Genomic DNA, 24,269 nt, shown 5'->3' with positions numbered 1-24,269 from the left:
TTAAATTCAGCCTTTATTGCCCAGCAGGTAACGTCCCTCTGGCGGTGGGGGGGGCACACACACAGCCCCCCCCCCCCCCCCCCCCGCCGCCTACGTGCGCCCCGCCACTGCCCTCATGGCCCGGCCCCGCGGAGCGTACCAAGGGCCGGCGGGGGGGGGGGACAACGGAGAGGGGGGGGGGGTACCGGGAGGGACACGGGGAGCTTGTGGGGATAACGGAGGGGCCGGGGGGGGCCGGGGGCTCGGAGCGGCGGGTCGGAGCGGGGAAGGGGCGGGGTGAGCGCGGCGGGCGGGCCGGCGGGGCCGAGTGGTTGCTGCCCGCCTCACGGACGTGCAGAAGCGAACGCGCTGTCACCGGGGGGGGGGGAGGTAACGAGGGAGCGCGGAGCCGCGGGGGGGGGGGGGCGGGGAGGAGGGGGCTTCCTATTGGCCGCCGCGCCTCGGGGGCGTGTCCCGGCGGCGGGCGGGCGGCGCGCCCATTGGCTGCGGCGGGGAAAGGGGCGGGGCGAGGGGCCGCGGCGCGCGGCGTGGGCCGGGCCGGGGGCAGAAGGGAGAAGTTGGCGGCGGCGGCGGCAGCGCGGAGCGGAGCCCAGCGGGCAGGTGAGGGACGGGACCGGGCGGGGCGGGGGGAGCGGGACCGGGCCGGGGGGAGCGGGAGCGGGGGGAGCAGCCCCCGTCCGGAGGGTCCCGGCGCTGCAGGAGGGCCCCGCCGCCACCCTCCAGGAGCAGGTGAGCCACTGACTAACGCACATTGTGCTCTCGGCGACCCCACTGTGCGTGTGACAGCGGCTAACCTGCTCCTCGGGCACCGCCGGGCGGCCGCCGCCACGCCTCAAAGCGCCTCGCTTCATCGCACCTCGCCTCGCCGGCACGACGCACACCCAGGAGATGCCACCCGTCCATCCGTCTGTCCGTCCAGCCTTGCCCAGCCTCACCGCCACCATCCGACCTGTGAGTGACTGCCCATCACCAGCCACACCGAGCCTCACAGCCCCCATCCGTCCGTCCGTCCGTCCGTCCATCCGTCCCACCCGGAGTGACTGCCCAGCAAGGAGTTGGTGGCGAAGTTGCACGGGTGAAGGAGAGAGGGTGTTTTTTTTTTAACCCCCCCTCTCTCCGCCCCTGCTCGTCTCCAAAGTAAATACGTGCTCGTGGCCGCCGTACCGAGTTCAAGAGGCGCTTTATCCCAGCCGGTGACGTCTTGATACCCAGTCAGTGACTAACTGAACTGCTATTGCCAAGGGTGTGTTAATAGAAGAAACCATGCCTGGTATTGCCCTGGATGAGTCACCTTTAAAGAGAGACTCTGTAATCTGTTAAATGAGGAGCAGAAAGGAGCCTTGCTTTCCTTTTTTGCTGTTGCTTGCTTCCCATCCCACCCCTCACCTTTGCTCCCTCCTTTCTGCTTCAGGCGCTGGGGCTGTTTGGGTCCCGGCTGGGCTGCCCTGCACGCTCACGCTGTGATATCACGCAGAGGACTCTGACTTCATGGCCTGAGGAGCAGGAAGGCGAACGGGCAGGGACTCCTCCAGCTGTGCAGGGCAGCTGTCACTTGAAATCGAGGAAGTGACGAGGCAAATTGCTTCTTGAGCAAAGTTCTCTCTTTCGCTTTTGAGCCCATTGAAGGAGCTGGGTGGTTGAAAAGTGTCTTTTTAGAGCACGGCTCGGCTTTATCTCCTGCTTAAGCTAATAATAACCAGATAGGATTCACTGCAGCCCTCCCAGGTTTCCTGAAAGGGTTTTCTGAAAGGTAGCCTCCCTTGCTTGGGCTGCTGGCATGTAACCCCGGACTGCTGTACAGGCATAATCTCCTGAAGGACTCAGTAGCGCTCTGCTCAGTAAGTACTTAACCACACAGAAAAGCAGAGCAACATCCTTCCTACAGAGCAAGTCTTACAGAGAAATTCTGCCTGTCCCCATCTCCCCTGCCTGTGCTCATTTGACATTTCTCCTGTCAGGTCCCAGAGGAGCATCTGCTCTTCAGAAAGGAAAATCAGTTCCTTGCGTGCCTCGTGCTGACTAGGTGAGTCAAGGCACACCAGAAAGTGAGGAGAACTGCCTGAGTTTACCAAAGCTGCTTTCACATTTGCTCAGTAGCCAAATGGGTCATGTCTGACAGTGGAAAAAACAAATTCTCAGCTTTGCCAGCCCCAGACAGCTTTCCTGTTCCCCAGCTGCGCTTTCCAGCTGCAGAGCTGCGCTCTCTGAGCTGGCAGGGGTACTGGTGTAGCCATGGGGAGATCAGGGTGGGGGGAAACCTGCAAGATACCAGTACCTGCAAGATACCAGTATGGGTGGCTGTGTCCTGACAGCGCATCCGCGTGCTGAAACTGAAGTCTGCCAGTGCCGTACCACCTTATTTTACAGGTAACAAACCCGTGCCCGAAAACGAAGGCGCTCTGCTTCTCTCTGAAGAACTAGCCCCACGTTCGGCCCCGTGCTGCTCAATGCCTAACTGCTGGAGGTCCCGCCAACAGAAATGGCTCTGCAGGTCGCCTAGTTGCTCTGGCAAGGTTTGTCCCAGTTCGCATCAGGCAGCACTCACTATGAAAACTTGCAGCTTCCCGCTACCTACGAGACCATCCTGTTGAGCTCCAGCAAGCAAAGGCGAGGGATTTAAACGAGGTTTGTTTGTTTTCCCTTTTTTTGTGTGTTTTTCTTCAGTATTTGGGGAAAGCATACGGCTGAATTCCTGTTTTTAACATTCTTCTGGCATGATTCAAAACTAACCTGCTGTGCTGTCACCTGAAATCTTCAATAAATGGTGCAAAACCAGTGTTTGGGTGCTCATTACTCTAACCTGGGGCTCAGGACAGAGCCAAGCAGCTCTGTAAGGTGTCTGGTTACCCTGACCAAATGTAGAGGAAGGCTGTGCCCACTCAGTGAAGTACCTGTCTGATGTGTGCCGCATGCTGCGTGCCTCCCATCTCTGATTTTGCCTTTCTAGTAAGAGAAGGCAGCTTGAAAAGGAGGGAGGAATTGTCTCTCAAGCCAAAACCCTTGTGCTGGTGCCTTTGCCCCTGCCCTAGCCCAGGAGCCCTTTCTAAATGTGGTGCCTGCGGAGCCAGGGCTGCTCTGAAGAGTGCTCCTGAGCGATGAGAAAATACACCAGGGCTAGGGCGTCCCCTCATTTAAGCGTTCAGCTTGTTCAGCAGCCAGTAACCAGATTTGTAAGGTGATACTTCGGTAACCAGAGCATCCAGGAGCTAAAAGATCCTGCTGAGAAGTGATGCGGTAAGATTTTGGGGAGAAGCGTGCCTTACAGGCAGGGCAGATGCTGAAAGTCAAGCAGGCCTGTTAAGCCAAAGGGACTCTGTGCACCTCAAAGATTTCACTCTTCTATTTCAGCACTTCGCAGAGGGAAGCGAGCAGCTGTAACCTGTCGTGCACTGGGCTAGGAAGCACCTAGCATGCTCTGTCGATAGCGTGCCAGGGGCAAATCAAAGCTGTGAGTCTCTCCAAAGGAGCGAGCTGGCCTGTCAGGAAAAGAAGGGCTACATGAATTGTTTAAGAGGAAGCCGGTTAGTTACATGTAAGCAGGGACTTATATAATACATCTCAAAAAAAAAAAAAGATTTCTGCTGGCAGGAGGTTCCGTTGGGAAAGAAACTTGCTCATCCATAAACAAGAAAATTTCCCGGCTTCCTCTAGTGCTCTGTGATTTTTTTTTTTTCCAGGGCAAGGTAGAATGTGCTTGGTCTTTGCTGTGAGACACAGAAAGGAAAGCCATCACTGTGAGGACAGGCAGCGCTCTGTGTGGACAGAGACGTGCACGCATGCCAGTTCAGATAGTTTCCCTTCTCTGGCTTCAGTGAGCTGCCCTTCCAGAATCTGTACACCCGGGAGCGACAACCAGAGCATCTGCACATCATTCAGAGAGCAAAACCAACAGGCAGTTTCTCCTCCAGTCATTCACACCTTTCCTTATGTAACTGGTGCTGAAGCGTGTGCTTTAAAAGCTGCTTGCCAAATCCAGGGGCTGGGAGGAAGCAGAAATGCTTCTAGCACTCTAGCTGAATTTAAAAAGAAAACACAGAACCCACCAGGACACCCCAACCCTGGGGAGCACATCCAAACACGCAGCTGCTCACGGGACGTTTCAGGTGGCTGCAGCAGAGTTGTCCTTTGAGAAACCATTCCAGAGTGGTGCGGCACTGGTGCCCCGAGCTGCCTTTAGGGAGGAGGATGCCTGGCTTTGCGAGCAGACACAGTATGGGTAGATGGGTGAGAAACTGAGAATCATTGTCACACAGCACTAAAAAATAAATCAGGTTTTGTCACACACTGAGCGGCTTCAGGAGTGGCACAGGGAAGCGACTGAACCTGAGCCTGTGGCTGAACTCCACTCCTGCCCCGTGCCTTGTGCTGAGAGAGCCTGCGGGTACCTCACAGGTCTCAGGAAACACCACCAAAAAAAGGCTGCACATGGGAGATGCACCCTGTGCTTCATTCATGGTGTTTGGGTGGCAGTGAGCGAGCTGCACCCCATGGCAGGGGAAGGAAGAAGCTGTCCTGCTGCCTGCAGTGCCCGGGGACACAGGGACACGACTGCGGCTCGACCAGGCACAGCATCCTCAAGCCACCCTACGTACTTGGATCGCTGCCTCGCCTGCCTCGCCTGCCACTCACTTGCTCACTCTCCAGGAGGCGTCGTATGCTGGGCTTGATTTTTTTTTTTTTTTTAAAGAAAAATAATAATTTGCTTTGTTTTAATCTCACAATGAGTAATTCCTTCCTACCCCTCAGTAGTGGCCTAGAAAAGGACAGCATCGTCTCCACTGTAGCAAGAAGGCTTCTCCCAGGGCATAAAATTTTAATTAGGAACAATCATGCAGCCTTGAAATGGGAATTGCAAGCAGCGAAAAGTCAAATCATCAATAAAATATTCAATGGCAGGAATGTATTATTGACACAGCCTTTAGAGCAGATAAAAGCAGGAAGGCAGAGAGCTGCGGCGAGCCTCACCCGGTTAAACACCGCGCGCGGCGTTAAGCGCAGGCTGGTGGCATTGGATGCAGGACAAGCATTCTGGTGCTCCCTGGCCAGATCCGAATTCGGGAGCCCAGGGGGTGCCACTGCGTGCCACCGCCTCCCCGAAGCGCGGGGCCCCTTGTGCCACGATGAATTTAGGTCACCGCCGCTGAGCCGCGCGGCGGGGGCACGGCAGGGCGGGGGTCCGGGGGCTGGATGCAGTCAGTCGTTCATTACCTTAAGGAACTCGCCGCCTTTGTGGCTGCTGGTTTTGTAGAGAAAAATAAATCAATCTATCCACAGAATGCCACCAGGCTCTTGCCCTGCATGTTGGTAACACAACGTGCCCCGTGGGACAGCCCTCGGGCTGCCTTTCCCCCAGCGCAGAGATGTGCAGGGCGCTGGCGACGGCTGAAAATCCAGGGCTAGCGCACGGCCGCAGCGCTCTCTCCCCAGGGACACCCAAACCCACAGAAAATCATCTTCAAAACAACAAAACAACACCCAAACAACCACCCCGTAAGCGGTAAGGCAGGGCTAGAATCAGAGATTCCACCGCCGCTGAATTATTTCTGTGGTTTCCCCCCCCTGCAGGAGGTGCTGTCAGCAACGAACCTTTTCTCTTTATTCCTCTTTGCACACAGCAGAACTACAAACGGGGTCCCCAAATGAAAGAACCCCCTTTTTCAACCCGCAGATGCCAGGTTTGCAGGCACGCTGACCATTTCAGCAAACACCTCGAGTTCTCAGGGCTGGTTCGGGGGGAAACGAGGCAGCCAGCGCAAGGTACTCGGCCAAGCAGGGGCAAACAGCCCGCGTGTCCCCAGAGGAAAACCTGGCTGCGGCCAAGGCAAGCAGTTTTTCTGAACCTAGGGTTTGGGGTTTTTCCACAAGCAGCACTGAAATGCTCTTTACAACCTCCATCATGCCCCAGCACTTCCCTCGGAGTCTCGTTTTAAAAGCAAGAGTAGCAAGAAGTTCAAAAAACAAGCAATCAGCGCTCTGGCCGCAGGGGACAGACTTCGTCATGCGGCTGCACGGAGCAAACGTATTTTTAACACATTTTTTCCCAACGCACGTTTCCAACTCCAGCGATTCGAGGGGGGAAAAGAAGGAAAAAAAGGAAGAAAATCTCAGTTCCAAAAGGACAACCCTGAAATCGCATCTCCTCGCTGTTCTTCAGGACTAATCGGAGACTCGGCACTGGCAGCGGCCTCCAAACGAAGCAGACTAATCCTTAAACGCCGCGTAGCCAGCTGCTGAAGGGCAGCAGGCACTCACGCAGCGAGCGGGGGGCTCTGCCGCGCCGCCCTCGACGGCTTTCCTCTCCCCCACGAATATTTCACTCGCCCGCAGCCGCCCCTCGCTGCGGCACGGGGAAAATCCTGCGGGACGCCAGCGGCCGCCGTCCCCACGCCCGCTGCGGTGGCACAGCCGTGCTGGGGGCTCGCGGGCACCTCCGAAAAGGGCCGGGCGAGCACGTCCAAGCGGGGTCAGAGAGCAGCAGAGCCTCGGTCCACCCTCGGGTTCCCTCGGGGAGATGCTGGTGGGGAGAGAGCCGGCATTACCACGTGTACCCGGCCATGCCGCTGGGACGGATGGGGGGGAGTAAAGGTGAAGGTGGAGGCTGGCCCCTTACCTGCTCATATCTGCAGCCACGTGCCGTCCCCTTCTCCTCCCGTCCTAAAATGCTCCGTGCCGCTGCTGTGCATTATTAACAAGCTGCCATGTTTCATCCTGGAGACGGCTGCCTTCTCGGCGGACACCAGCTTCATCCACTGTGTGTAAAGCACTTTGTGATAGAAAAGGGGGGGGGAAAAAAAAGAGCAGCGTGTGCATAAGCAGCATTCAGTCATAAAATACTTACGGCTTTAATTCCCTGCGGAAAGAGGCCGCCGTGGGGTACGTGAAGCGCTCGCCGTGCCCCGTACCTGCCGCAGGGACGGCTGGGCTCCAGCAGCACGTGCACACTCGCTTTACACAAATCCTTTCCAAAAGATTTATTGAAAATTGAAACCAGACAATGCCGTCGCGCGCAGGATACATTCATACACAGAAAGTGTGTTTTACAGCGAACACAGCGTCCAAGTCACATTTTTTTTTGCATACAACGGAGAGGACACGTGGAAAACAAAGACACCGGAGCGCTGGGACCCCCCGGACAAACCTGTCCCCTCCCCGGGCCCCCTTGGCCGCTTTGGCTTCACAACTAAAAATACAGCAGAACCCAGTGGGACAGATGAACAGAAACAAGAGGAACTACTGGCCATCAAGGAAAAAAAATAAGAAACACAACCAAAAAAACACAAACCAAGAAAAAAAAAAACATTCAGTGAAATGTCACCAAAAGCGTTTCTGTCCTGCACACTCCGGCCATGGGCAGCCGGGGGGGGGCTCATCCTGCTGGCAGAGTACTGATTTAAGAACAAGTTTAAAACTAAGTGGACTTAAGAAAAAAAAAGTCTCCACACGTGTCCCTGTCTCCTCGAAGCCTGGTTGTCCCCTCTGCAGCCGGGGAACGGCTGCTTGCTTCTCCCTCCCTCTTAGCACCATGGAAAGGGGGTTTCTAGTACAGGTTTCTTACAATAAAAAAGGGGGGCAGAAAGTTGTCTAAAAAAGCTGCTCGTGAGCCCCCTGGCCAGTATAAAGGCTGTTTGTAAAACCCACCAACCCGTCCGATAGTCCCAGGGCATCTCCACGCTCTCTGCTTCCCCCAAAAGTCTCTGGCTCAGGCAGCCACCCCGAAGCAGGTGTGTGGTGAGGATGGAGACGTCAGCAGGGCAGCCGTGCCTAGAGAATTCCCTCTGCTGCCCCAAAACAGGGCTTTTTGGGGCTGCTTCAGGATTTGGGGAGCACGCAGCCCCTCCAGGTCGTGCAGACATCCACAGGGGGTCGAACCCAAGGAGGGCAGCTTGGCAAATGGACTATCCACGCCGTGCTTCTGCGCGAGGCGGGCAGGGCAGGGTGCTGGTGGTCGCAGGCAGCCGGGTCGGCCCCAGGACGGGTGCGTGCCTCGTGGCAGGGGTCAGCTGCTCTGGAGCGAGCACAGCTGAGGGATTGCCGCAGCACAACATGGGACACAGCCCGGACTCCGGCAGCTCCTTCATCGTCGTCAGTGCTGGGGCTCGCTGGGGAAAGCGCACCAAAAACGTGGCACCAGGTCCCACTGTTCACTTCGCCTGCTTCATTGGGTGAGGCTCAGCAGCAGCCCGAGGGCGGGTCTCTGCCACAGGAGATGTCAGCCCAGCCGTCCCGATGCAGCTCTGCCCCGCTAGCCAAAGGGACGAGGGCTTCTCGAAACAAACCACGGGTCTTTGGGAAGGCCCCGCGGAACGTGAGCGCTGCCACGGTGTGTTAAATACGGAGAGCACTTTAAAAAAATAGAAGGGGGTTGTTTCATCCACGGGGGAAGAGGGTTGCTTTGTCTGGTCGGTCTCGGTCTTATAGTACAGTCTGTAAAAATACTCTGGCCATCCACATCCATTCATGATATAAAGCAGTAAAAAATATAATATATATATATATATGGAATATGGGTTTATTTATACAGTTACACTTGCAAGGCAATCAATCGTCCACTGGCTGTGCCCTTCTACCTCCAGATGCTCTGCCTGGTTGATAGGACTGCAAGACAGACAAAAATAAACGGCGTGACCCCAGGGCAGCGGGAGGGTGAGCGTTCCCAGAGAGCAGCACAGCACAGCACAGACGTGACGTGTGCGAGCACCGTGCGCCTGCAGCACGAAACCCAGCAGAGATGGACACACAGACACCACGGTCACAGCGTCGGGTGAGATGGAGGACGGATGGTTTGGCCCCGAGGTGGGCAGAAACGGGAAGCCGAATCCTCCCCATCCTACCCTCAGCAAGGGCTTTGCCCCGCAGTGCTGCAGGGCCCCCCGACGGCCCGAAAGCCGCCGGCAGCATCCCAGGAAACCGTGCCTGGAGGACCGCAGCTGGCCCCGCACGCCGGGGACTGCTTTGGATGCCACACCACTGGGCTCACCGCCTCGCAGGCTGGCCGGGCACAGGCGCTGCTCTCCTAATGGCCTCTATAAATAGCTCCGGCCTCCCACTCCCAGCACACGCACGCAGGCTCGCTCGCCACGGCCCGTTCCACGCAGCGAACCCCTCTCCCCTTCCCGCAGGCCCTTCCCGGGGATGTACGCACCCTCGGGGTTCAGGCTGGACACCAGGGGCTCCGGCAGGGTCCGGGGATGGCCGAGGAGCTGCTTGGTGCTGGCGCGGGGAGGCGAGTCGCTGCCAGAGGGGGGAAACCCTGCGGGAGAGGAAAGACACCCAGCTCAGGCAGAGCTCGCCGGGCACCTGGGACTCACGGAGCATGGATATCCCTCGGGAGAAGGGACCAGATCCCCATTTTCCCCGTCCCCCACTCCACAGAAGGCTGTGCAGCCGCTCTCGGTCTCTCCCCCATCCCTAACACAACGCTGCCGGCCTGGCCTCCATCCCCGCAGTGCCCCATCCCGAGGGCTGTGCCATGAAAGCACGGGCACGGATCCCGGGGAGCTGAGCCGCATGGAGCCCAGGGGGAGGAGGAGGAAGGAGCCGGGGCCATTGGGGAGACATTTGGGGTCGCAGGGCAGCCCCCCGTGCCGAGCCGGCGCGCTGACCTCCGTTCCTCCGGCAGGCTGGCAGCTCGCGCGGGCTCGGCTCCGGCTGGGCGTCCTCCTCAGACCTGGCCTGCCCGACCGTCACCGTGGCTCCCGTCTGCTGAATAAACTGCTGCAAATTACACTGCCTCAGCTCCTTATTTAACTCCTCCAGCTCTTGGTTCTGGGCCTGCAAAACACATTGGGGGGGACAGGGTGAGCTGCGTGCCCCCCACACTGCTCTGCGCCTCCTCCCGAGGCCCCAGCCCCGCTCCCTGGCTCATGTCAGGGACTCGTCCCCCATGGGGACAAGGCCACGCCACCGCCTGTGGGGACTCCAGGCCAGCAACAGCCACGCAGTGCTGGGCAAACTGCTGCCAACAGGCCCCCAGATGGCTCTGGAGCCTGCCAGCTCCTCTGGGATGCAACCCCAAGCAGCGTGGGGATGGGGATGCTCGGGCAGCAAGGACAAGGACAGCACATCACACAGCACCCAGACCCCAGTGGGACAGGAGAACCACAGGTCTCAGTGCCTCGAGCCCGACAGCTCTGGCACAGCTCAGCTCCTGGTTCAGAGCCAGCCAGCCCGGAGCAGTGCCAAAAAGCCTCGTGCCTGGGCACCGCGGAGACCTGCGCTTCCCCTCTGCTACTCCTTTTTTCGGACATAAGAACAACGCTGACCAGCAATGCCAGCGGGGACACTGACCCCCCATCCCTGCCTTTTGCCTGGCCACACCGACCCCACGCGAGGGTCCCTCACCCCCCAGGGCCAGGTAACCTGGCCGTACCCACCTGCAGGGACCTTTCGGCTTCCTCCAGGGCCTTCTCCACGCTGGCCAGGTTGCTCTCCAGCTGCGTGCCCTGCTTGACTTTAGCTTCCAGATCCCTTTTCATCTTGGCAGCCATGTCCTCCAGGTCCGTGGGGCTCGGCACCGGGCTCTCCTTGCCCCTCTTGGCCCTCTCGGCCATCTCCCACTGGATCTCCTTCTGCAGGGCCTCGGTGCGGGCACTCAGCTCGTAGATCCTCTGCGTGTACTCCTCCAGGCTGGCCCGCAGGCTCCTCACCCGCTCCTGCCTCTCCCGCTCGCACTCCTTCTCCAGCCGGAGCTCGCTCTGCCAGAACTCCTCCTCGCCCAGCTCCGTCTCGTTCCTCCGCACCAGGTGCTCCAGGTAGAGGATCTCGTCCTCCTGGCTGGGGGCCCGGCCGTGCTCCCAGAACCGCAGGTCCGTCTCCAGGGTGTCCCCGTGGGCCTCCAAGGAGCTGAGCTGCTCCTGCTGCCGCAGCACCGTCTTGAACAGCTCCTCCTTGGAGAGCTGGCCGGCCCCGCCGTCCTTCAGCTCCATCCCCTCCCAGGCGTGCTGCCTCCAGCGGCTCTTGGCGAACAGCTCGCCGGAGCCCACGGGACCCAAGTTGAAGGTCATCGATTTCCTGGGCTCGCGGGACCGGGGCCCCTCGGTGCTCACGGTGCGGGGCTTGATGGGCAGGCTGGCCCGGATGAAAGTCCTCTCGGGAGCCTGGGGAGCGCCCTCTGAGGACGGCCGCTCGGCCACGCTGGGGCCCGTGCGGCGCAGGATGAACTGCACGTCGTTGGCATACTGCCCGCACTTGGCCAGCGACTCCAAGGGGCACTCGAGCGGGAGCAGCTGCCGCTCCTTCTCCCGCAGCTTCTGCACCAGGACGTAGCGCCCCGTCTGACCTGAGGGCAGGACACAAGCACGTCACCCAGGGTAAAGTCGTGGCGGCGAGCAGGGGTTGGTGACATCCCTGCTGCCCCCAGGAGGTTCCCTCTCCCTAAAAAGCACCCAGAGGTGCCCCTACCCACCAAGGACGGGGCTTTTTTGTTGTGCTCTGGGCACCAAAACGAGCGAGAGCGCTGGGGGTGGATGGTGCTGGGATAGCGGGGTGAAACCCACACAAATTCATTTTCCTCCCTTTCCAAACCTTCCCACTGAATCTCCCAGCCATCACCCAAATCTCCCACCCATCTCCCCAGGGACACCCAACAGCACGAGCAGCTGAGGGCACGAGTCATCTCCCCATTAACAGGGTCCCGTGCTGCCCCTCTTTGTAGGACGGGGCGTCTCTCCGCGAAGCTCAGTGCCTCCGCAGTCACATTTCTGCGTGTGACAAAGCTGAGGACACCACCTGGAGCTGCCCTGCTGTTCCCTCAGCCTGGAAGAACGCACGCCCTGGAGAGCGGAGGTGGAGGAGACATCAGCCTGCTGTTCTTTTTGGAAGGCATGCGAGGGGAATCGGAGGTACGAGGGCTTTGATCTACGGGGCTCGACCTCGTAGCTGGCACGGAGGGGAAACGTGGCAGCGCAAAGCCTGCGCGCGAACAGGATCGCAGCATTTTGAGGCCGAGCCACTAGAAGGCAGGATTGACCACGGGCAGGAGCACGGCAGGCACCGGCATCCAGGCACGCTGTCCACGCCGCATGCAAGCTATTTATTTTGGCCATCTCCCCAGCAAGCCTCCGTGAGGAGGGACAAAAACACACGGCCGTGCCGAACGGAGGGCGAGGAGTTTGCTCTGGTCTCGAGAGCTTTGTTTTAGCTCACTCACCTATGGCCCGCGCCAAAGCGATGACCACCTCCTGGCAGGTGGTTTGCTCCGAGACGCCGCAGACCACCCGCTGGATGCCGTCCACCCACACCTTCAGCTCCATCCCCGCGGCTGCCGGGCCTCAGGCACGCTGGGGCATCGCGGGACGGGGTCCCTGCGGGAGAGAAGACACAAGGAGTCAGTGCTGAGCCTCGTCTAGGGCCGATGCTTCACCTGCCCTGCTTTTAGGTCTGCTGGACGGCTGGAACAGCCACTTGCTGTTGCTCACAGGTCGGATTTATGGAATTGTTGCTAAAATACCAGCGTTCACCTGCAGTAAAACCCTGCTGTCTCACCAAAAACCCCATACACAGCTCAGCTCTGGGCAGCGGGGCCACATCCTCGCTGGGTGAAAAGCACTAGGGTTTGCCCATGTGCGTGGTGGGTCTGGGCAGCCAGAAAGCACCCTGCCTATTTCTGCTGAGAGCGCAGCCTTCTAATGGATTTGTTGGACTTTCGCTGCTATTTCCCCAACAATTTGGCAGTGCGGCACTGGGGATTTTCCAAACAATATCTAAAAGGCAGAGGAGCCTCCGGCCGCCCTCCCGCCCACCCTTCCCAGCTGTGCAGAGGGAAACTGAGAGGTGTGGATGGCGCACGTTGTGCTCTATTTACCTTCCCCTCTGTTAATCTGAGAGGGATTAAGAGATGGGAAAAATTAACTGCAGCAAAATCTCGTTTAGCACTCCGGCCTCTGCCAGCAGCCGAACGACCTCAAGGCTTAACAAATGAAATTAAACCAACGTAATCTGCAAAGAACTCAGATCTCTGGGTTTATTCTGGTTTTAAGCACTCTCAAAACATTTTTTCCAGATCCTTCAAGCATCAAGCCTGTCTGAAGGACCTGGGCAGAGGAAGGCACAAAGGGTCCTGAACTGCTTTCCAAACCCAGCCCAGCTCCCAGTCTGCCAGTTCCCCGAAGTTTGGGGACACGCCACAACCGCTGCCATCGCCCCAGGGGGCGCCTGCAAGGAGCAGGCTGAAGGAGCAGGTGTCAGAGCAGGGAGAAAAGCTTTAGCTTGGGTTAAACAGCTTTTTTATTATAATTTTTGACACCTTAAGGAACCAAAGCAAGGGCTTGAAGGCTCCCACCTTGAGCAACACGAGGCTTCGGCCGTGACACAAGGAAGGCGAAGGAGGAGCCTAGGAAATGAAACAGCCCCACGGCGCTGTTCCCACCACGAGATCCGGCGGTGCTGGGGCAGAATGACTTGGTAGAGAACAAACCTGAAAGCCAAATCCATCCCCCGGGGAGCACTTGGGAGCAGCTGATCCAATGCCAGCCTCCCCGTCAGCCGCAGCAGCGCTATCGATCCCTCGCTCCCAGATTCACCCGCGGAGCACAGCGGGGACCGAGGGCAGCGGGTGCGGGGCAGCCACCACGGGCACAATTATTCGCCTTGGCAGCACCAAGGAGTTCGGGCTCTGCCCTTTTCTCCCACCAACGTCCCCTAAACGCTGTATTGGCGAGGTGGAGACCAGGCTCCTTTCAGAGCACGGTTCTGCCCCACTGCATGGCCGCAAACTCTCAGCGAAACCCGCGCCCGCCCCCGCCACAGAGCAAAGTTCAGCGTTGCTGCCGCGCTCGGGCACCACCCGGCTGGGTTTTGCCGCCCCAACGCCACCGTTGTGCCCCACGCAGGACCCCAAGGACAGCACCGGGTGGCAGGGTGTCCTGGGAAGCGACGTGCCACCTACGGGCACCACCAGAACCAAAACCACCCGCGGAGCCGGGCTTTTCCTCCCCCATCCTACCCCACAGCCCCGGCGGAGGCCAGGAGTGGGTGGTTTGAAAATAAATAAAAGCAGCCGGCTGTGTTATGAGAAAAGCAGCGGCCTCACCTCTCCTGGCACGAAGCGCCGGCGGCTGCCGAGACGAGGGGTGACCCAAGCCGAGGGGTGAGGAGCGATGGTGGGGCCGGGAGCGGGACGGGACGCCCGTGGGTCCCGCATGGGTGAGAGGCTCCCGTTTGGGTGCAGAGCCAGCCTCTGGCAATCATTTACCAGCGTCCAGCCCACGGCAAGTGGCACGTAACAGAGAGGCAGGGAGCGGCACAGGCGCTTTTCCTCTTACAGAGGAGTTTCGGCTTCGAGCTGCCCGTGGTGACGCAGGGGCTGGGGTAGGAGCTCAGCCCCAGTGTCGCATCGCTGCTGGAGGGAGAGCCGAAGGAGGAGAGTGTTTTGTACCAAAAACACAACGCCAGCAGCTAGCAAACTGTGCTGTGCCGGGGAAGTGCCCGTGGGTAACACGGCTTCGAAGCGTATCTCGTGGAAATCCCTACGGGGCTACTTGGGAAGGCAACCCTTTGAGTCTCCCCCAGCAGCAATGCAGGGAGCAGTTTGTACCCAGGGAGAGGCTGAAGCTCGCTGTTGGATCTCAGGGACAGCGATTTCTCAGCTCTCCCAGACCACTCTCACCCTTCCTGGCTTCTCCAAACCTTTTCCATCAGCATCGCCACCGTGCTGCAACCCAGACCAGCCCCGTGGCCTCTCCTCTCCCTGAAAGTTCACTCCAGACTTGGAAAAAAAATATAAATAAATTTGTTTCCATAATTATGCACAGGGCATTATCTGCTCTTTCACTGCAGCGTTATCCTTGTTCCTATAACAGCTTTCAAAAACACAAAGCTCCACCTCATCCCAAGGCATCGCCTCCTGTGTAGCCACTGCTGGTAAATTTCTCATATGAAGTTATTTGCCTTCTCTTAGCTGTATTTTTGTTTCCCTTACTGTCAGAAGAACATGTGCATATAGCATTTAGAAGGCTGTTCCTTCACATTTTCCTCCTTTACCTTACTGTGGGACCTCGCTGGCCACCCCAAAAAAGCACGGGGAATCAAGCAGGTGGCTGCTGCGCCGGTGCGAGGACGTGTGACAGCCGCTCCCGCAAGCTGCTCCTCTGTTTTACCTCCCCCCGTGTCTTTCTAAGTCAGTTTTATTGGAAGCAGATTAACGAAGTGACTAATTTTCTGCTCCCTTCCCATGTGATCGGTCCTAAATTGATGGTATGGATGATTCACACAACTTCTTCGACAAATTTCCTAACTGGGAGTTGGAATTTCAAGTGCTGGCACTGAGAATAAAATAAATAAATTAATGCTCCCAGATCTTACAGCTTTATTTTTTGCTGCATCTTAGTCTAAATTGGAAAAAAAAAAAAAAAAAAAAAAAAGCTCAAAAAAAAAAAAATGTTCAGACTCTATTCGAACAGAGCTGCAACCTGCCATAAATCAAGGCTGCTTTTAAAGCTCAGGGTCTGAAGCCAGCCTCAGGTTACCTTGATTAAAAGTGGGAGCAATCAGTCCTCCTGCTAATCGAGGTGTTTCGCAGCCCGACACAGCTCTGCAGCAGAGGCAACAGCCGAATTTTAACTCTCACCCTTTGGCTGACCAAGCTCGCTCCCCGGAGCTGGCAGTGGGCGATCAGGAGGGAGCTGGGCAGGCTGCAGGTGCTCCGAGCCTCGGCCGCCAGCAGGACCTGCTAAAGCAGCAGGAGGCAGAGGGGTTATTTCTGCAGGTGAGAGGATGCACGCTTTGCATAGCTGGGTTTGGTGCCCTGCAGACGAGCAGGGCATGTCCCAGCCGGCTCATCACCACCCCACGGCTGCTCGCAGCAGCATTGTGACCTCCTGGGACCTGCACCATCATGCAGCCAGCCAAGAAAATCAGCTGGCTGCCCTGATTACAGAAGCACGTCCCTCCACCGATTTGCAGGGATCCCTCCTGGCCCCTGCAGGGGCTCCCAGAAGCTTCTGGCCAAGAGACCAGGGGCTGGTGCGGGGCTAGGGCTGGGCTGGCAGGAAAGCACCAGCGCAGGCAGAGCTTCGGGGCAAATCTCATTAGGACTTCAAACGGCCAGCAGACCAGCAGTTCACCTTTGCCCAGCTTACAGGTCCGGGTTTTGGCTGGGGATAGGGAGCGGTGCTGGCACCCAGAAAGCACCAGCACAGGATCCCAGCCCCAGTGCCGGGGTCTCACGCCGCTTTACCGACCGACAAGCCGAAACGTGGGCAGCAGGGAGAAATCCCGTCAGCAAGTCCCGCTTTGAAAAGCCCCTCCAGAGCAGGGGGAGGTCTGCAGAGAGCCCATCGGCCAGGCTTTGAAATCCCTGTTTGCACCACGGTTGCCACAGGAGTGCCTCTGGATCTGAATTCAAACGCATACAATTTTTTTTTTTTGAAGTCCATAATTAGGGCCGCCGTGCTTGATAAACACGGATGAAATCCTCCCGGGCTGCTCTGCTCTCTGCTCTTCCCTCGTTAACCTGAGCAGCGGCCCCGTGCCTGGCTCCTGCCCACGGGGCCGGCAGAGTTTCGCCTGCTTTGCAGTTTCACCTGCCCAGCATCGCTGAGCTCCGGGTCCCACGCTGACCCCTGGCCATCAGGCCCTGAAAGGGGTCTGCAGGCAGGCAGGAGCATCCCCAGCGCCCTGCGGTGAGCAGGGAGTTGGAGGTGACAGGAGAAAAGGTAGAGAAGATGGGAAAGCTGCACCTGGAGCAGCCAGCCCAAACAGCCCTCATTTCATTCCTGATTTCAACCTGAACTTCTCACGTCTTCTCAGCATCCCCTGACCCCACACTGCAGCTCCCTTAGCCTGAAAACAGAAGGCCGCTGCCTCTTCGTTCCCAGCCCCAAACTGTTCGTGACAGCCCGAAGCCGGAGGTTGAGAAAATGCTGCAAGGTTTTGAGGTCCTGCACCAGCATGGGGAACTTCCAAGGGATCAGGAGCCCGAGGAGGAGGTCTCGGACACCCAGCTGCTGGGGATGGGGCAGGAGCACCCTGCTGGGCCACATCCAGGTGGTTTTGGGGTGACTGTGGCCTGTACCTGGGGACAAAGCCCAGCCTGAAGAGGTGGGGATGAGAGGAGAGGTGCGAGAGCTGGAGAAGACAGGCATATAGGACGCAACCTGCACGTGTGAACCCACAGCACAGGAAACTATTCAAGGAGGAGAAGAAGAAGAAGAAAAAAAAACACCACACAAGTCAATAGCAAGTGGCGGCAGGAGTGGAGGAGCAGCCACGTGCTGCCATCCTGCATGTCTGAGTGCTGGCAGTGACTCACCGCCCGTGATCAGCTGCTGCGCTGACACATCCAGCAGCTATTTAATGCTTCCCCAGGTCCCTCCCCACCCCAGGGAGCAGCCCGGCTCCTGGGCACCCAGGGGAAGAGATGGATCCTGCCTGCCCACCTCCCAACCCGCCGCGAGCTCCGGGGACAGCAAGGCGCCTGCGTGAGCGCTGCCACGAGACTCATTCACCGACAGCCACAAACAAGGGCTCCCTAAGCGGCCCTGGATGCCCGCCCCAAGTGACAACCCTCCATTAGGAACAAAATAGAGGCTCTGGGATTTTCTGCCCCGCTTCCTCTCCCAAATGACAGGGAGGAGCAAACCCAGGCCAGCGTGCCCGGGGCGGACCCAGGAGGCCTGGAAGAGCCGGGGGCTGCCTGAGCTCCTCCTGACCAGGAAACCGCCTCGGGGTCACGTCCTCAGGCAGGGATTTGGGCGAGGGAGGCTCAAGCCCCAGCAGGCCGACTGATGTGCCCAAAACCACAGAAGCCTCACCCCATGCCAGCCCCACCTTCCCAGCTGCCATATTTTGGGTCTGCCACGGCATCCAACCCGACTTTTCTCCCCCCACCTCTCTTTACCCAAGCCAAGATCGCATCCAAGCGGCCCCCTCTAAGGGGAGTGGGGTGGCCACCGAGGCGGGAGGTGACCGTGACACCCTCCCCGGGGTCCCAGCGCGGCCTTGATGGAGGCCAGCGGGTGAATTAATGACTAACCGCTTCCTGCCCGGCTGGCAACGCCGGAGCCGTGTCGAAATGTCAATAATCACGGGCAGCGACAACACTGCAGGCACGCCAGGAAATGCTGCCGCTTGATTCAATCACCGCTGCAGGGCCAGGAGGGGGATTTTTCCTTTTTCACTTCGCCACACGGCCCCCCCAGCACCCTCCTTATGGACCAGCGACGCGGGCGGGCTCCGTGCCAGGCACACGGCTGCAAATCCTGAGCCCAGAGATGAGCAAAGTCTTGGCTGGTGCAGGCCACGGCACCAACCGAAAGCTCGTTATAAATTAAAGCAAATTTCAAAAAAATAACACCCACTGCTGTAAACACCGAGAGCTGGCCAGGTGGATTTGTAATGGGTGAGCGCATGCATGCACGCAGCCTGGAAGAGCCGTCTTCCTCACCTTAACGCCGTGCATTTCTCCCACGCAGCACTGATGGCAGCTATCCACAGGGGGAGAAGAGCAAGGCTGGCTATTAAAGCCAGCCATAAAGATTAAGGTTTACGAGGGAAACATTAGCAGCACCTGCTATTGCTGTAATCATTATGATCAACCTCAGACACATGAGCAGAGAGCGCCTTCATGAAAGCAGCCGAGAGTGAATCCCTGGCAGTTTCTTCCCAAGGGGGTGAAGCAAAATTAGCAGCAGCATCTAGATTAGAGAGGAGAGAGGAAAGGCTCTTGCACGTAAGCCAGACCTTGCACTTCCATGCTCATTTTTTCTTGTGCAATGAGCCCGCCCAGGTGCTAAGCCCTTGGGAGGAGGGGCTGGGAAAGTATTTAGGTGTCCAGCTCCCAGCCAAAGCTGGGATCCAGACTGAGCCAGATCAGCCCTGAGGACGGGAACTCAACTCCTTTCAGGGCTGCACCCCTCCAATCCTTTCCTATAATTATTGCCTTTACTTTTAATAAAATAATTAAAAAAAAAAAAAAGCTTGCTTTCCAGCTGTCAAAAGCAATACTGAACCTGCAAACATTGCCCAGCTATAAGCCCCAGCACAGCAGCTCTGGGATGCCCAAATACTCCACTTCTTTAGGGGACAGGTTTTTGGGGAGCACTCACAATGCAGCTCGTACAAGCCAGGCTCTGAGGGGTATCAGACAACTGCAGCGTGCATTTGCCAGGAACCCCAGCATCTCCACCGCGTCCACTTCCCACAGTAGCCAGGACGAAAAGCATGATGCAACGCATGAATATTCCCCTGTTATTACACACAGACCATTCCCCAAGACAGAAAACAGCTTATATTTATCATGACACGGGACGCAGGAGGAATGCTGCAAATCTGGAGATGCAGGAGCCCGGTTCAGCCTCGGAAATGCTCAGAAATACCCAAACTACCTGCTTGCTCCTCTGCTGCTCCTCCCCAGCCAAAGGCGGGGGGAAATGGTCCCTATAAAAACTTTTAAAGGGATATTTTTGCTGCTCTGCTTCAATTACTCACGCTGCTTTCTGGAACCAGCTGTAAGCTTTAAAGTCCCGTAAGTTTTAAAAGCCCTTATTAGGCAGCAGAGCTCTGATGGGCCATAGGCCACTTCTCGTGTCTGCTCCAAACATTTGGCTTTATCAGTTCCACTAGGATGGATCATTTCTGTAGATGGGTCACTCTGCCCGTGATTCTGCCCCTCGAGCAGCCATCTCAAGTTGTTCTGGGGCACGGCTTTGCTCCTGCTGCCCTACACACTGGTGTCTTCACTACTCCAAATACTGGTCCCACCCAGAGTCCTCACGCTGCTGGCAACTACAAAAGCAGAGGCAACCTTCCAGCTTGTTTTCCACGCGCAGAGCAACCCAGGCTCCTTCCCTCTCCGGAGAGCAGCCGCGCGCCAAGGACGCGCCGCTGGGCCTCGGGAGGGAGCGCCGAGGATGCACTAATGAATATGCAGGTGCACGCCGCCACCAATGTTTATTTATAACTCCGTAGGATTAAAAAGGCCTTTAATGACCACTTGCGGGGAGCTGAAATTGCTCCTTTCTTTCTCCCTGTCTCACACAGACACGGAGCGAAACAAACAAAAGAGGCGGAATTAATCCAGGCTGAAACTTTTGATAAGGCGCTTGTGTATTTTGGAAGGCTCTGCTTTCACGGCACCTCGCGTGTGATTAATTAGGCGAAGGTGCCGTCAGTCCCAACCTGAACCCACGCAGAGATAACGAGCTCTCTGAAGCACTGAGATGGAGGTGGGTGCATCTTCAGAGAGCCAGCTCCGTCCCTTATCTGGCGCACAAACGCAGGGGGCTATCTGCAAAAAAACATTTGCCTTTCGGGTAACAGCTCTGCAGAAAGAAACGTTGGCGAGGGCCAGGGCAGGGAGCCATCCGTCGGGGGTACAGGTTGCTGTCTTTCAACAAAATGGTGTTTTAAAGTAAAATAGGAGCAGCAGAGGTTAGGGCTGCTCAAAAGGGTAAAAATCCTTTTTTTATTCCCACCCCCCCATAAGCATTTAGGTGTTTAAGCTGTATGCGATACAGGCTCATCTCAGGTTGCTTCTGGAAACCGAGCTTTTAGAGCCTTTTACCCTGACTTGTCTGTGCTGTCAGGTCATTAAGAGCCTAAATGAGCCAAAAGCGACAGCACCGAGTCCAACAGCACAGCCTCCGCGATTCCCAAAGCACCATTACAACACTTCCCAAACTACCAGAGGCGAAGCAGCCTCTCCTCATCCAGCCCAGGCGTATCTGCCTCTTCACAGAAAGGAGCGCTGCCACCTCCAAACACAACTCAGGGGGAAAAAAAAAAATCAGCACGTGAAAAGAGCAAGCACAAAGCCTCCAAAGCCACACCGCCTCTATCCTGTAGAGATGCCTCTGGTGCTCGCCCAACTCCCCGCACACCACCAGCAGCCTCAGGCAAGCATCCAGAGGCAGGGACGAGATCCCCAGCAGGCGCTCGCACCTCCTGGGGGAAGCAATCCCTGGCAGCAATCACAAAACCAGAAAAAAACTAAAAAAGTGCTCTTCCAGAGCCTCCCTCCGTACATCAGCCATGCGGTACAGGACACCTGGCCCCAAAATGCTGCTGAGAGTGCTGTGGCACCAACGACACCCAACCCAGTTCAACTTAGGAACTGGTCCCAGAGCCCTTCCCATCCTCAGTCCTCCTGGGCACGCAGGAGGCACCCTGGGGCTGCGGGGAGGTTTTAGCACACAGCTCCTAAAACCAAGAGCTCCAGCAGGTCCTGTGCTGCAAAGGGGATTACGAAGAGGCAGAGGAAACCACCCCAAACCCAGGCAGCGCTCGCCTGCCCCAGCACTTCCAGCTCAGGGCTGACCCACCCATGTCTTCAGGTAAGAGGTTTCTTTTTTTTTTTTTTTGAAGCAACGAGTTATTCTAGATGACTAGCCCAGGGCAGCTGGAAGCACCCCAGCACCCTCAAGAAAGTGCTGACTCCAGCCCACAAAAAGCAAGATAATCAGCTGCTTTTAGAAGCTCATGAGCTTGGCACCTGAAAAATGGACGGGCATAAAATGGTTAGCAATCATTTACGATAATAGGATTTTCTTGAAAACCCTGCGTGTAGATGCATTTACGCCTTAATTTGGCTGCACAGGTTTACAAGGGCACAGGCAAGTTGCAACAGATAAAGGAACATCCTTTAAAAAGATGCCCTTAAAAACCACATGCACAGAGGTAACTCCGAAAACATCCCTCCCACCTCTAAAACCAGGCACAGGCCAGCCCGTCCCCGATCAGCACCTGGACTTCTTTCTAGGGCAGGGTGCTGAGCACAGGCACCTCAGGCCCGCGGTCCCACAGCATCGCTCCCCTGCCCGCAGGGGGAACACTTGGGTCACCTCCAAGCCCCCGCTGAGGATCCTCCCCCAGCAGGAGAGCCGAAGAGGACGGGGCAGAGAGGCTGGGAAGCCGCGGAGGATGAGCCAGCGAGGCCTGCAGCTGACACACTCGGGCAGCGTTTCTCTGCAGCGTGGTGCAAGGGCAACCACGACATGTCTCCACTTGGTATCCAAGCACGTATGCACCAGGTATAACCTCGGTATCTTCACTAATTACACCGCTCTACCTTTTTTGGCCAAGCTGCCTCGCAGAGAGCAGGGAACCAAGTGCCCTCAGATGATTCAGCCCCGCCGCTGCCTCGCTGCTTTCACCAGCCGCAGCCCGCTGCCAAAAGGTTTGGTCAAGGCTGGCAAACTCCCCAGCACGTTCACTTGGGCCTGCAGGTATCCAAACCTACCGAGCACAGCTCTAAATTGCTTTTCTTCTCAAAGAGAAGAAAAAAATAGTAATAAAAAGTGGATTTGGTACCGCTGCTGGCTTACAATCTCAGGGACAGACGGTTGCTCAGGCTGCGCTCTTCAGAGGGGGAACCCTTTTCCCCCCACCCCTTTTCATCCAGGGAAAGCTAATTCCCTGTTAGCTGTCTCACACTCGGTCAGGGGGGTTTATTTCTTAGAGCCACCAGACCCCCCTGCCAGGAGATGGGGGTTTTGGAGCATGGCACGGCCCCGTCCCAGCCCTGCATCCCCGCGAGGGTGAGGACGCCCCGCTGAGGCTGCCCCGAGCATCCCCCCAGGATGCCGCAAGCTGTGCACTCCAGGCCTTGCAGCTGTTCCCAAAAAAGTTGCCAAAAGGCTTCTGCACATGGGGACCCCTCGCTTTCCGCGTTATTTATTCCAGGGGAGCGCGGGGCGGCCGGCAGGGAGGCGTGCTGAGCGGGGCCAGGCGCCGTGCCTGGGCTCTCGCAGCAGATAACCAGGGCGGTGGAGCAGCGTGGGGACACGGGGAGGGGGATTCCTGGCATTCCAGCCGGCTCCGGGCAGGGGTGAGCTCCTCCACCCCATCCAACCCGCACGGCCCCCCTGCAGCACCGCCAGATAAGCAAGGTGAGCAGCATTCGGGGCTGGGGGTGCCTTTAGCACCGCTTGCAGCTGAGCCCCTGTGCTCGTGCACGGTGCTGTCGGCATCCCCTGGAGCCTGCCCTGGCTCTGCTCAGGGAGCAGCCAGAGCTCCCCTCGCCTCTTCAGATCCCCTCTGGTCACCGCTCTGCAAGAAACCCCTGCAAACGCTGCCGATGCCGTCCCGAGGGGAGTATCGTGTGCTGTGCCGATGCACCTGCTCTGCTCGAGCAGGAGGAAAGGCAACGCCACCCCCGAGCTCCCCGCTGGGATATTAGGGTGCAGTGCAAAGCGTTGTCACAGGGCAGGGAGAAGGCAGAGGCCAGTTTGCTTCTGGACCCGCAGCGCGCTACGAGCAAAGTTACAAAACAACCTGCTGAGTGCCACTGGAGTTCACCAAAGGCATCAGAAGTATGCAGCCAGGAGCCGAGCGCTTATCTAGCCCAGTGCCTGAGGAATTTAACCCCTCTCTGCGCCACGCATTTGGAGACGCTTCTGCTCTTCCTCCCTGCAGAGGAGAGGGAGATGGACAGACGGCTTCCCCGCGTGGCTGCGGACCCCGTTTGTGGCTAGGCTCAGCGCTGACACCCCAAAAACACACAGCTGAGCCCCCGTAGCTGCTTCGCCCGATGCTGCCCTGCACCGCTGCTCCTGCAGGCGGGTTTCAGGGCGCCGTGCTGGTGGCAGGAGGCGCTGGGGACAGCAGGTGCACCGCAGCGTTGTCCCCAGGGTCCTGCTGCCACCGCCACACGGGTGGCACCGGGTCCCCAGTGCTTGGAGCAGCCCCGCACAGCCCAAAGCTGCTCCAAACCACCCCAGCCCCAGCTCTCCATCCTTACCAGAGGTCGGTGTCCACGGCCCCGAGCAGCGGATGGCGGCCTCCTTGTGCCACCGAGGGAGGCTGGCCTCGCCGGGGCGGCTCTTTTCGCTTCGCGGCCTCCCGATAATGGGCTCAGAGCTTCCCAATAAATGTGCTCGGAGCCTCCCGCAGCCAGCCCCTCGGAGCCCCAGCGCCAGCCAGGAGCGGAATACCTGCGGGTTGCTCCGGGAGACTGCTCCCAACTTATTTCGGGGACGGAGGCTGGCAAAGCGCCACCTGCCTCCGCCGTGCCGGGCCCTGGCACCAGCTCCTCCGGCAGCTTCGAGGGCGAGAGGCAGCGAGCCTGGGGGCTGCTGCGAGCCCTGGTGCAGCACCAACAGCAGCAGCAGCAGCAGTAAGAGCAGTACCAGCAGCAGCAGCAGGGCCTCGCTGCCCAGCACAGAGGCTCAGCGCGGTGCCGGCAGTGCCGGGGGTGTTGCAGGGCGGCCGGGGGCTGCCGGGGGGTGTGGGCGAGGCGCTCCCCTGCAGCCCAGCCCCGCGCCGGGGGCCGGGCAGGACGCGGAGCCCCCGCAGCCGCCCGCAGCCTCCGGCGCCGCTCACGCCGCGCCCTCCTG

The 24,269-nt window shown here is 58.1% G+C and overlaps 1 protein-coding gene and 1 long non-coding RNA gene across 4 annotated transcripts; one reads left to right on the top strand and one right to left on the bottom strand.

The window, feature by feature from the left end:
- LOC137857677 (uncharacterized) lies at nt 1-2,776 on the top strand. Its single transcript, XR_011097225.1, has 2 exons — nt 1-600; nt 787-2,776. It is a non-coding gene; the product is annotated as an uncharacterized lncRNA (long non-coding RNA).
- A 2,095-nt stretch (nt 2,777-4,871) lies between these two features.
- RASSF7 (Ras association domain family member 7) lies at nt 4,872-24,269 on the bottom strand. Of its 3 annotated transcripts, none has more exons than XM_068684483.1 (7): nt 23,675-24,269; nt 12,149-12,302; nt 10,374-11,278; nt 9,603-9,771; nt 9,143-9,250; nt 6,611-6,763; nt 4,872-6,514 (listed from the first exon to the last, which is right to left on the bottom strand). In XM_068684483.1, the coding sequence occupies exons 2-6, from the start codon at nt 12,249-12,251 to the stop codon at nt 6,615-6,617; spliced, it is 1,434 nt and encodes a 477-aa protein (XP_068540584.1). In that variant the 5' UTR covers nt 12,252-12,302; nt 23,675-24,269; the 3' UTR covers nt 4,872-6,514; nt 6,611-6,614. The 3 variants fall into 3 exon arrangements, with proteins under 3 accessions (XP_068540584.1, XP_068540585.1, XP_068540586.1); XM_068684484.1 differs by lacking the exon at nt 23,675-24,269 and adding an exon at nt 14,030-14,196; XM_068684485.1 differs by lacking the exons at nt 4,872-6,514; nt 6,611-6,763 and adding an exon at nt 6,957-8,595 and having other exon boundaries at nt 23,675-24,267.

This window comes from Anas acuta, chromosome 5 (genome assembly GCF_963932015.1).
Source record: "Anas acuta chromosome 5, bAnaAcu1.1, whole genome shotgun sequence".
NCBI classification, from domain to species: Eukaryota; Metazoa; Chordata; class Aves; order Anseriformes; family Anatidae; genus Anas; species Anas acuta.
This window is presented reverse-complemented; position numbering and strand designations above follow the sequence as displayed.

Coding starts and splice junctions, on each gene's coding strand:
- RASSF7 (XM_068684483.1), bottom strand. CDS start 12,251: ATGGAGCTGAAGGTGTGGGTGGACGGCATCCAGCGGGTGGTCTGCGGC. Junction 9,772..10,373: donor AAGCCGAAAGGTCCCTGCAG/GTGGGTACGGCC, acceptor TGTGTTTTGCAG/GCCCAGAACCAAGAGCTGGA. Junction 9,251..9,602: donor AGCCTGCCGGAGGAACGGAG/GTCAGCGCGCCG, acceptor CCTCTCCCGCAG/GGTTTCCCCCCTCTGGCAGC.